We start from the raw sequence: 12922 nt of genomic DNA on the forward strand, positions 1-12922 counted from the left end.
AGCAACCAACCAGTATCAACAAAAACAGATTAACTGGTTATTCATCCAATTAATGTTTGTTGGATTTTGCCTGTGTTTGAAGATAACTGTCGTTGCACTTCAGAGGAATTCATTGTATCTAAAGCACTTTGAGATATTTCTGAGAGATATGCTAAGGTGCAAATCTTTCTCATTGCATGAACTGAACAATGTATTATTGCATATCATTGGTGGCCATACCTTCAGCTGTCAATGCCCTAAACACTGGAATTCCCTCCCCAGTCCTCTCCACCGCTCTACCTTGCTTTCCTCCTTTAAGACTCTCCTTAAAACCTATCTCTGACAAAACTTTTGGTCAATTCCCCTAATACCCCTTCATGTGTTAGAATACACTCCTGTAAAGCACCTTGGGAAGTTTTATTATGTTAAAAGTGCTGTATAAATATGAATTGTTTTTATATATAGGTCATAAAAATATGTGGTGGAAAGGATGGATGTCACAACACCATTGTTTAACTCCTCTTAATCCTCAGCATACTAATGGAATAAATGGTATAGTGTATTATTTCCAAATTTCTTCTTTCTCTTCTGCAGATCCTTCATCAAATTATTGAGGAGCCATGAGCTGGAGTTTACTCCGTGATGTTTTAAGTGGAGTGAATAAATACTCCACCATAGTGGGGAGAATCTGGTTGAGTGTTATGTTCATATTCCGAGTCCTTGTCTATGTGGTGGCAGCAGAACGTGTCTGGAATGATGAGCAGAAGGAATTCACCTGCAACTCAAGGCAACCCGGTTGTGAAAATGTATGTTTTGACCACTTCTTTCCAGTATCCCATGCAAGACTTTTGGCACTGCAACTTATCTTGGTTTCCACCCCTTCTCTTTTGGTTGTCATGCATGTTGGTTACAGGGAACACAGGGAGAAGAAGTACAAAAAGAAACTGTATAAAAACAAAGGGAACATAGATGGGGGTCTGTGGTGGACCTATTTCTTTAGTCTAGTGTTCAAAACGGGAGTTGAGTTCAGTTTCTTGTTCTTGCTGCAGTGGTTGTACAATGGGTTCTCTGTTCCTCGCCTTTTGAAATGTGAGATCAGGCCTTGCCCCAATGTGGTGGATTGTTTTGTTGGTCGGCCAACTGAAAAGACCATCTTCCTCTACTGCATGGTTGCCTCCTCAGGATTATGCATACTGCTAAACATCTGTGAGATCAGTTACCTAGTTGTAAAGCACTGCAGAGAAATTTGTGAAAAGAGATCCGTAAAACAAGCACAAAGGTTGAAATGTGGATGTGACCCATGGAAGAGCCAACATGCTCATCTAAAAGCATTTAAAAATGGCACTTTGAAGTCTTCCATAAGCAGTCAAACAATGTGAAACCAGAAGAACATCAATGCAATCTCTGATACTACTGATGTAAACTGCTTTTAGAACAGAGGCACCTAAGTGCAGCTACCTGCTTTTTAATGAATAACCAAATGTTAATTAAGTTGCTACCTGGGATTCTTCACAGAATCTTTGAAGAAATTTTTATTATTTGAATGTTCTGATTTTTTTCCCTGAAGAAGTGGGCAATGTGTAGAATGTTCTGTTATCATGGTTCAAATATATGTAAATCACAACCAAACTTTGTTATTATTGAGTAAAGTGCACCTGGGAGGATGGAGTACATAGAATAACCTGATTATCTTATTCATTACAGATGTCAATGATATCCTGAGTTGATTTTTTGAGCTAACAAAAGATTTCCTCCCTAATACACATCTACAAGCTGTGCAAATTTGTAAAGGTAACCTTTATATGCAAAGTTCCTCTCATTCCCTTTGAATGATGAAGAAATGGTTGATGTGTTTCCAGTGACCATGAAGGTGACTGCACAGCTGAGGAAGCTATCTGCAACGATACAAGAGATACCACACAGTCGGCACCTGATGTTAGCCATGCAAAACCACGGCAACAGAATTTACATGCACTGACATAAAGGTGCGAGGGTTACAAATGGACATTGATTTCACTTCTCATCCTTTTCAGCCTACTTTCTGACACGGAATGTAATTTGAATTGTTTATTGTATACTAGTAAAATTAAAAAATAATCATGATTGGTAGTAAATGTAAAATTTCAACCAATCAATCATAAATATTTATTTCACTATTCCTTAAAATATTTCCGTTCACAGAAACACATTAAAATCCCTCAAAGTATTTCCCAAAATCCTTTCAGCAGCCATAGTGGTCCCACCCCATTAAAAATCAATAAGATAAAATCTTTAAAGTAATAAACACTCACAAAAATTAAACACATGAAAAAAATTGCAAAATCTTAGCAATAAACTCATTCATCCTATCTTCTAATATCTCTGACCATCTTCACCTCACAGAAATCAGGATTGCTTTCTGCTCCCCCTTTCAACAGCTTGCATGGTTCAGCTGGACTTGGTTTCTGGTATTTTTTTGGGCTGCTGCACATTTGCAACCTCCCAGGCTTCCTTAAGTACATAATCTCAGTGTGTTCCTGGCCTGTTCCCTGCCCTTCCTGCCAACACGGCTCCAGTCTCCTGCTTTACAAATTTTTATGTGATCTTTCAGGCCTGTCTCTTTCATTGCAGCTTCCCACCTTCCCTTTACCCATGCCATTGCACTGTGCTTTGAAGTATCTGTTTCTAATGGCTGTACACTCTGCTTCCAGGGGTCACACCCTGTTCCCAAATATTACACTCTGCTCCCAGGGATCACACTCTCTTCTCAGGGATCACACTCTGTTCCCAGGGATCACACCCAGTTCCCAGGGATCACACTCTGTTCCCAGGGATCACACTCTGCTCACAGGGATCACACTCTGTTCTCAGGGGTCACACCCAGTTCCCAGGGATCACACTCTGCTCCCAGAGTTCACACTCTGTTCCCAGGGATCATACTCTGCTCTCAGGGATCACACTCTGTTCTCAGGGATCACACTCTGTTCCCAGGGATCACACTCTGCTCACAGGGATCACACTCTGTTCTCAGGGGTCACACCCAGTTCCCAGGGATCACACTCTGCTCCCAGAGTTCACACTCTGTTCCCAGGGATCATACTCTGCTCCCAAGGATCACACTCTCTTCTCAGGGATCACACTCTGTTCCCAGGGATCACACCCAGTTCCCAGGGATCACACTCTGCTCCCAGAGTTCACACTCTGTTCCCAAATATTACACTCTGCTCCCAGGGATCACACTCTCTTCTCAGGGATCACACTCTGTTCCCAGGGATCACACCCAGTTCCCAGGGATCACACTCTGTTCCCAGGGATCACACTCTGCTCACAGGGATCACACTCTGTTCTCAGGGGTCACACCCAGTTCCCAGGGATCACACTCTGCTCCCAGAGTTCACACTCTGTTCCCAGGGATCATACTCTGCTCTCAGGGATCACACTCTGTTCTCAGGGATCACACTCTGTTCCCAGGGATCACACTCTGCTCACAGGGATCACACTCTGTTCTCAGGGGTCACACCCAGTTCCCAGGGATCACACTCTGCTCCCAGAGTTCACACTCTGTTCCCAGGGATCATACTCTGCTCCCAAGGATCACACTCTGCTCCCAGGGTTCACACTCTGTTCCCAGAGATCACACTCTGCTCCCAGGGATCACACTTTGCTCCCAGGAGTCACACTTCACTTTTAGGGGTCACACTCTCTGCTCCTGATGGCTGTTCTCTGTACCATGCAACTTGTAGGATTCCCAACTACAAACCTCTTCTTTTCCCCCGCCCCCCACAAAGTGTTTCCAAATCCATGCTCCAATTACTCCAAAAGCTCTGTCTGGGGACACCCACTACTCCAAAAGCCAGCTCCTAATACCCTCACTCCCAAACCCACCAACTACTCCCAGCCCCACACTACAGACCCATCCAGCTGTATACACGAGCTCCAAAGAACACTTATACCAACCTTGGCGACCTTCTGAATGCTCTGTTATATAAAAGTAGAAAAGGCAGAACTGGTTAGCATTTTGAGTACTGAATGATCTCCTAGCACTGAAAACAGTGCAATATCTGCACACATATTTTACTATTGATTTCTAATCTAGGGTATGATGAAAGAAAAGGAGAAATCTAGGGCACTGCAGAACATTTATGAAATCACAGAATTTGTTGAATAAATCAAAATACAAGTAAATCAATGGGTAGAACTTCTGAACGGCAAAGTTCACATCTGAATGCTTCATGTTCCACCCATATTCCATTGTGTGCTATTTTTATGTGGATTTTAATATGGTTAGTTAATACCTGTATAAAAATAGCACAAACTGAAATGTAGCAAGGTGTATTTTTATCTGAAATTCACCAACTGGAAATTCTACCTAATAGTGCTGGAGAATGCTCTTCAGAGAGTCATAGCTTTTGATTTTAATCTGTAGTTTAATTCATTGTTAAAAATAGAGGATATGAAAAAAATTAATGGAAAATATGTCAGTAGTTGTCAAGAACAATGAGAAGCACTTGAGAGAGAGGTCTATTTGAGTGCAAGATTAGCGCTAGCAAAGCCATGCATTATGATGCTACAAACCTGGGAAGGACAGGTTTAACAAGGAATATATATAGTGTGCACACCCAATATAGATATTTACATCAATCCCATTTAGGCCTGTGGGTGTGAGTTGTCACATTGTTCTGAAATTTGACTGCTACTTCACTGCAAAACAGATAGAGCTGGAGGGAGAATTCTCCTATAGCTGTGCTTTAATTTCCCCTCAGCAATCCACTAATAGCTGAGCAGGTTTATCTAGTCAGTAGCTGAGCCATGCAGGCAAGGGAAGTCCCAAGCCTGAAATTTGGGCCATGCTGAGTTAACTGATCTTAGCTGGTTTAGTGGTAAGGAAGCTACCCGGGTTTAGAGAGGGAGATATTGGACCGTATCTGACTCATCTCTTGTCCAGTGACTCCTGGGAGGAGTGTGAGTGTGCGGATGTTGTTTGAAGGCAGAATTAGGCTTGCCTGTGATGCTCCCTGCAGGCAAAGAGCCTGCTGCCACTCACTGCCAAGGTAATACACCCAACCACAGCCCCTGATCTATAGCCTGCTCTGTTATCTGATTGCCAGCGATTGTCCCCAAGGATCCCTGGTTGTGGTTTCCTGCTGCTGGTTCTCCCAAGGTGAAAAGAATAATAATGGTGTGCTGTAAATTTGGCAGGATCTCCGTGTCTCCGATCTTGCAGGGTTTCCGCTCCCCGCATCCTCCTGCCTCCCCGTAAATATCGGGGCAGCTGTGCCTGTGAAGTCATCGTGTAAGAAGGAATCAAAATCTTCAGGAGAGAACAGCAGAAAAGATAAAATTGATGAAAAAATTAATATACTGCCAAAATTAAATAATTAAAAAATAACAGCAGAAAATGCTGGGAATACGCTGCAGGTCGATCAGCTTCTGTAGTGAGAAAAGGCAGGTTAGCGTTTCCGACATATACCTTTCATCAGAATGCTAACATACAGCACTGCTCAAGTGAAGGGAAAAAGTAAAGTGCAAATTATACACAACTATTTATCTCATAAAAAAAGGAGTTTCAAGCAAGTTTGATTTTAATATACTATAAATTATATAGAGTTACTCTGCTTGACAATAATTACTGTATTGCTGCAAATGGAAATTAAAAATCTTCTTTCACACACTCACATTCTTTTGAGATGGGACACAGGAAAACTCCGCTGCTGCTTCATCTTATGGCTAAATTGGTTGGATTTATATTTTTACATTAAGTAAAATGATACAAATTTTTTAAAAAACTAGATGGGTTACAAAAATATTTAGTGTACCATGTGGTGTTTAGAGCCTTTGGGCAGATGATGAAATGAGACTGAATAAAGTTAGTCCTAAGTTAATGGCCTTTTTTCCTGTCCCAAATCAGTGTCCAGTGCAGGAATCCTATTGTTTTACCTTCTTCAAATGTGATTCTTCTTGCGCTTTTTTTCTCAGCATGTCAAAGCTGCATTTATTGCCCTTTTCACAGGGCATCAACCACATCAGCCACATAGGTGGCACTGGAGTCACGTGGAGGCCAGACCAGGCAGGGATGGCTGGTTCCTTTCTTTAAAAGACATTCATGATTTAGTTGGGTTTTTACTACAATCTGGCAGCCTTTCATGGTCATTTTTTTCTGGTGTAAACCAACAAGTGACCAGATTTATTGAAGTGCTCACAATTTACCATGGTGGGATTTTTAAACTCATGCCCTCTGAGTTACTGTAACTGCTAAGTTACTGCACTTGAGCTTTCTGTCAATCATTTTTACTTCATACGTTGCAGGACATGATGCTTGCTTTAATATTTCATGTATAGAGTTTATGACAATATTTTACATTCTAAAGGACAAGTGTAGTTTTAATATTTTTGTCTGATTATGCTTCTGTGAAGTGCTTTGGGACTCTGTTAAAGGTACTATATAAATGCAAGTTGTTGTTGCAATATATTTACTCTAACAGAAGAAAATAAAAGAAATGTATGAAGTGTGCTTTTTAATTCATCTATCATTGTGTCCTTTTAATCATTTTAAAAATGCCTGATGATAATTTTGATTCGAATTTTTCAACAAGTACAAACATTTGACTGGTTGCATTTTAAAATGGAAATATTCTAACCTTTGAAGTAAGTTCACTTTATTTAATGATTTCTAGGAATTTATTTTCCTAGTGCCTTTGTATATACAAACCAACATGTGCATTTGAGAAACTGGAATTTTTTTGAGTATGTATTACTATGCCAAAAAGTAAGGTATTTTATCAACTTTTAATTTTGTGATGGTTCCTAAAACACAGTATATAAGCAGTTGAAAGTCACTGCACTAATCTTATTCCAATACAATGTTTAAAGTTTAGTCAGTTCCAACCTGGAGGGAAAAATAATTTAGACTTAAATAATGCTGTGTGATTTGCTCTGCTTTTACATGACTGACATTTTAAAAAAACTGAATAGTGACATATTAAAAATCCAGAAATCCTGGTACCTCTTTTCTAGAGTTTAAGGAGGAAGAGTCTGGTTGAAATCAGAGAGGCTGGTTGCAAATCTCTGAGGAAGGAGGCACTGATCGGTTTGAAAGAGTAGGCAATGTTAAAAAGTCTGTTTCAATCCTCAGGAAAGGGTGTCGATTAACTAGGATACCACAGTGGTCTGTTGTAGGAAAAGAAACACAATTATTTAAAAGTCATTTGCAAAGCTGTGGCTTAGTTCATAGGAGTTGTGATCTTCTGATTAGTCTTGTTCATTCAAAGAGTTAAGTGGAAAGTTGTCTGCTTTAAGTTAAGTTAAAATTAAATTGTCGGCTGACTGCTACTTTTGTGCTTATTCATCTTTCGTAATATAAATTCATATGATATTTTAAACTTGGAATGAGATCTAATGTCATACTTCACTGCTTTGAAAGACAGGAGTGAGATCTTACAGAAGCATAAAATAAGTCCAACAAAAATGCATTTATTGGATGAGATTTGGTTACTTGTTTTCCAAGTATGTTACCGAAGCTTACCTAGATCTCCAAGCAAGGATACTTCCGACCTAACAGCACTATGGGAGTACCTTCACCACACGAATTGCAGCGGTTCAAGAAGGCTGCTCACCACCACCTTCTCAAGGGCAACTAGGGATGGGCAATAAATGCTGGCATTGCCAGCAACATCTGCATCCTGAGAATGAATAAATAAAAAATAAATAACAAAAGAAGGCGTAGGGAGTTGGGGCGCATTCATAAGAATGATCTAAGAAATGAAAGCTAAAATAATCTAGGGTAAGAAAATAACCCTTGCCTTCCTTTGAAGGATATATGCTAAATTTTCCTCACTTCTTCCTTCAATTTTTTTTTTAGAGATGCAGCACTGAAACAGACCCTTTGGCCCATCGAGTCTGTGCCGACCATCAACCACCCATTTATACTAATCCTACATTAATTCCATATTCCTACCACATCCCCACCTGTCCCTATATTTCCCTACCACCTACCTATACTAGGGGCAATTTATAATGGCCAATTTACCTATCAACCTGCAAGTCTTTTGGCATGTGGGAGGAAACCGGAGCACCCGGAGGAAACCCATGCAGACACAGGCAGTACCCAGAATTGAACCCGGGTCGCTGGAGCTGTGAGGCTGCGGTGCTAACCACTGCGCCACTGTGCCGCCCTTTCCCAGCCATCTCCTATACCTTTGATGTTATGAGAGCCTTTCTGTTTTCAGCCTACTGCTAATACTATTCTTAGCCATTTCCCAGATGGCAATTAACAGTGCCCTGGTGGGAACTCTCCATCTAGATTTTCTCTTCCTTTCTGCAAGGATACCCCTTGCCTCCTAAAACAGTATGACTGAACTCAATAGAATGGTGAGGAACCAAAACTAACACCCAGGGGGTACTTTTAACCCCAAAAATGGGTAGGTTGGTGTCGAGTGAAATGTAAAAATTATGAAAATCTCAAACTAGACCCCAACCTTGAGGCGGGACAGGGGGCGGGCAGCCATCCCGCTCCCAGGTTGCAGGTTGACCATTTAAATAGTGTAATAAGTAATTACAAAAGCCTCATTTGTAGGTTTAACCCTGGCCAGGAAATGTGACAACTAAAGAGAGGGAAAGACAGTTTTGGGGAAACGGTAGGTTGCCTCACAGCACTACTTGTGGGACAGAAGGAGCAGGAGTGCTTCATCTCAGCTCACCAAGCTACCTTCTACCATGCCATTGGACCTCCACCCCACCCACCACCACCCCCCCCCCCCACCATTGGACCAGCTCTTCACATCCAACCATTCCCGACATTCCACCAACACAGCAGCAGGTTCCCTAGCCACAGCTGTGGCTGAGCCCTCCTTTGTTAAAACTCCATGAACAAACTCCACACCCCACCGCCCACCCCGGCCCACAGGTAAGTGTGGCAGGGTCGCCAGGGCCAGTCCAACAGGTCATGGCAAGGGGGGTGCTGGTGTTCGATGAGGGCAGGGTTGGGAGTTATTAGCGGAGGGGCAGCCTCCGACACCAGGTGCCTTCTGTGGGCCACAGATTGCCCACGGAAGAGGGCTCGCAAACCCCAGCTCCGCCAAGCCCGCAGGAGGCCACCTTGTTTTACTGGGCAACTTCCCCACGTGGCGGGGCTCCCACTAGCCACTGGTAAAATATTAGTGGCGGCTGGTAGAGGACGTAAGTGGCAATTAATTAGCCACTTATGGGCCTCAACTGGCCTCTGGGCTGGATGGCTGTCTTTGGTCTTTCCCACCCCCTAACAAAATCACATGGTGATAGGCACACCATCTGCTGTCTTCCATCACTATTTTATGGACCCCTCCCACTGCCCATGCCGTCTCCCAGGGACCCATAAAATACAGCTCAGCTGTGGAATTTGGGTGCTAAAATTTTGTGAAGGAAAATGGGATAATTACTGCCATATGAGTGAATAACAGAAACTCATCCATTATTTGTTGTTCATACAATGGGGGGAATTTTATGATCTCCCCGCATCGGGTTTGGATGCAGGGAGAGCGTATAATTGGGCAGGATGGTGGTAGGGTGGGCACCCTGCCACCTTCCTGCCTCCACCCAAATTAAGACTGGGAAGGCAGGTTCCCACCCCACTGCTGATTGAGACCCTTAATTAATGACCAATGAAGGGCCACATCTTGCCATCGCCGGAATTAGTCCAGTGGCGGGCGAGCCAGTCTCCACACGAGGAGCACACCAAGCAAATCTGTGTGGGGTGCTTGCCGGCCTTTGGCATGGTGGGGGTGAGGGGGGCCCGTTAAAAGGCACTTAGTGCCTGAATGAGGTACCCAGTATCGGGAAGGGGAGCCTGTTGAGAGTCACCCACTGCCCTTGCTGCCGAACCCCCCTACACCCCCTCCCCTGTGACTCTGACCTCCCTAAAACACCTCCCTCTGTGACCTACCTGTGGCCTGGTTCCAGGGCCTCGAGTACGTCCACTACCGGCAGCAGCCACCACCACCGCAGTGGCGCTGTTCAGTTAAAGAGCTGCCAGCCTCTGATTGGCCAATAGCTCTCATAAGGTGGGACTTCTGTCGTCAGGCCTTGATCTCAGGGAAGGCCCGCTGCTGTCCACTTAAGTGCATAATTGGCACTTGATGTGGTGGCGGGACTTCCCCAGAGGAAACGGCACAGGGTTTTCACCATTGTCAAGACCAATTCCAGGCCAATGATGTATCATTTTTAATAAAAGAATCATTGCTGATCTCACTGGGGAGGGTTAGTGAGTAGTTATTTAAAACAAACAGTGGCAGTAACAATGGGTGCACCAAACTTGGAAGTGATCAGCAAGTCAGCTACTGTCTTTTCAACACAACAGCATGTTGTTGAGTAGGTACTGATAGAAGTAGATCACACTGTTGGAACACAGCTCAAATGTTGGTTTGGTGAGCAGCAACCTATTTGCTTCCCAAGACTTTTTTGTCATAAATAAACCAAATTCAGTCCCTCAAAAAAACCCGGAAAAGCAGCATCTCTTTAATTACTGTGCTTCAGAAAGCAGGCCAATGATTCTGGTTTGACGAACTGCATGGCACACGTCCAAAGAAACACTTGACACGATGCTAAAATGCAAATGGATAAATACATAGAAATACAAACATAGAATTTATAATTGAAACAGGACTTCCAACCCAACGAACAAGAACAACAACTTGCAATTATACAGTGCTTTTAATGTAGTAAATCATCTCAATGCACTTCATAGGAGTGTTATCAAACAAAATTTGACACTGAATCACATAAACAGTTATTAGGAAAAGAAAAAAAAATTCAGCGTTTGTACTCCACACAGGCAGTCAATTGCTGGATTCAGCTACAACAGGATGTTTTAAGGTTGTGGTGGAGTGGAATACATTCTTGGTACAGGTTTGGTAAACGTTCAACATTTCTTCAAAAGTTAGAAACATTCTTCAGTTGCTATGCTTTTTTTATTCACTGCTCTATGCAGGTCCCAGGTTGTCACTTGGGCTGACTCTTGTTGAGTGCGTTGAAGGTTTGTACCCTGACTGGCTCTCCAATGCTCAATTCTGGCAAGGGTTCGGCAGTTTTGTCAAAATGAAATTTGGCTTTCTGCCATTTCACCTTGATTTTGTCTGCCCGCTCTGCAGAATCCAAGTGTTCCTTTCCCACAGCCTCCACCTCGGGCACCTGAGCAGACGACTGACAGATCTTCCTCTTCCTCGCCGCCTGTATGACTCGCGTCACCTTGCAACTGGCAAAGGCATTCTCGTTCCAGCGTCGGCACCCGCACCTGTAGGCCATCTCCTGGGTTTTCTCTTTTTGCACATTGAGGGTTACCAGTCCAAGCTTTCGACTTGCTTCAGCTGAGATGAGTGGCTTTTGCTTGCCGTCTGTGATTTGGAACTCCAGATCTACTTTCTTGTCATTGCAATGAGTTCTCAGAGTAACTTGTCCTCTTGGCACTAGTCTGGTGCCATCATATAGCCTCAATCTTCCTTTTGAGGGCTTCATTTTTGGATCGCCATGTTGAGTCGCTTTGCACAGGTCTGTGAAGGTCATTATGTTGCTTGACGCCCCGGTGTCTATCTGGCATTTTATGTTGACCTGATATTCTCCTTCTGCATTCATCATTCCAACAGTCACAAATCATTTTTCACCGATCGACCTGACTGAACTAACCTATTGCATGTTGTATATCGATTCGTCAGAATCTTTGGCTGATATCTCTCCAGTGGCCATCTGTACCTGCTTGTTGTGCTTCCTTCTAGCCAAACACTTGCATGCAAAATGATTCAGCTTCTTGGAGTGAGAACACTGTTCTCCCCATGCTGGACATGGCTTCTTTTCCTGTGCGTGATGTCCTCCGCAGTATTTGCATCCTGCCCTTTGTCTGTGATCTTTCTGCCCTTTCGGGCTGGAATGTCTATCAGCATAATGCAAGGTCTGGTCTGTTCTGCCATGAATATGCTCTAGCTGCTGATTTACAATCTCAGCACTTCTGCACACGTTGATCCACTTTCCTGAGAGTCAGTTTCTCCTCTTTCAGTAGACGTGTGCTCACTGCGGGATCTCTTATGCCTATTACAATCCTGTCTTTAATTAGATCACCTTTTAGTTGCGCAAATTCACAGGATTCTACAAGCTGTGTTAATGGGGTCACATATTGATCACTGGACTCTTTTTCACCTTGGGCCCTAATACTGAACACATACCATTCATAGGTTATGCTTATTTGGTGTTTAAAGCATGCCTTCAAGGCTTTTAAAATTTCTGCTGTCCATTTTATTTGTTCTTCAGAGAGATTTAGGGTGGAATACACTTTGTAACAGTCTCTTCCCAACAGTGACAAAAGTGTAGCTGCTCACAGCTGCTCTGGTTTGTTAATTAAACCTGTAGCAATTTCGTAATTTTGCCATTGCAAGTGGAAGAACTGCCAGTTCTGTTTCATATTACCTTTCATTTCGACAGGCAGAGGCAGAGGAAAATTTGCAGCCATTGTCTTATCCTGTGCTTTCAGCTGTTTCTTTGTTCCTTTTCTGTGGCTTCCCATGGCTTTCAGCAGCTTTTAGCAGTTGTGACCATTCCTGTGGCCTTCCATAGCTGTGCTTCTCAATAGCTTTTCACCACTCAGTCTCAGCTCCACTCTGACACCATGTTATGAGCTCACAGGACACCAGTCTGGTGTATACTGAGTCTTTATTAAAAATGACTGTAATGGCTGACCCCAGTCAGAGTACCTCATGGTAGAGGTCACATGACTACAGCAAGCCAGGCGACATATTGGTACAGTATTGCATTTCTATACCAAACACCCCACGTGTGACATCAGTGGCTGCAAAATGGAGATGGCCAATCATGTGATGGGGGGTGGCAAAGGAGATGCCGTTCACAGCACCACCTGAATTGAAGCAGGTGCTGACGCCATCTTTAAAAGGCTGCCAGCCCTGCATATTGTCTTTCCAAGCATTGAGCAGCAGTGTATTACAGCAAT

At 43.2% G+C, this 12922-nt stretch overlaps 1 protein-coding gene across 4 annotated transcripts in view; it reads left to right on the forward strand.

The window, feature by feature from the left end:
* The window catches only part of gjb7 (gap junction protein beta 7), a 40819-nt gene extending 39093 nt beyond the window's left edge, over positions 1-1726 (forward strand). For all 4 annotated transcript variants that reach the window (XM_068018961.1, XM_068018943.1, XM_068018951.1 and 1 more), the window contains one exon: positions 574-1726. In XM_068018961.1, coding sequence (XP_067875062.1) covers positions 600-1358 — 759 coding nt within the window. In that variant the 5' untranslated portion in view covers positions 574-599 and the 3' untranslated portion in view covers positions 1359-1726. The remainder of the gene's footprint in view (positions 1-573) is intronic.
* Positions 1727-12922: the final 11196 nt, after the last annotated feature.

The sequence above is a fragment of the Heterodontus francisci genome, chromosome 3 (assembly GCF_036365525.1).
Source record: "Heterodontus francisci isolate sHetFra1 chromosome 3, sHetFra1.hap1, whole genome shotgun sequence".
Lineage (NCBI taxonomy): Eukaryota > Metazoa > Chordata > Chondrichthyes > Heterodontiformes > Heterodontidae > Heterodontus > Heterodontus francisci.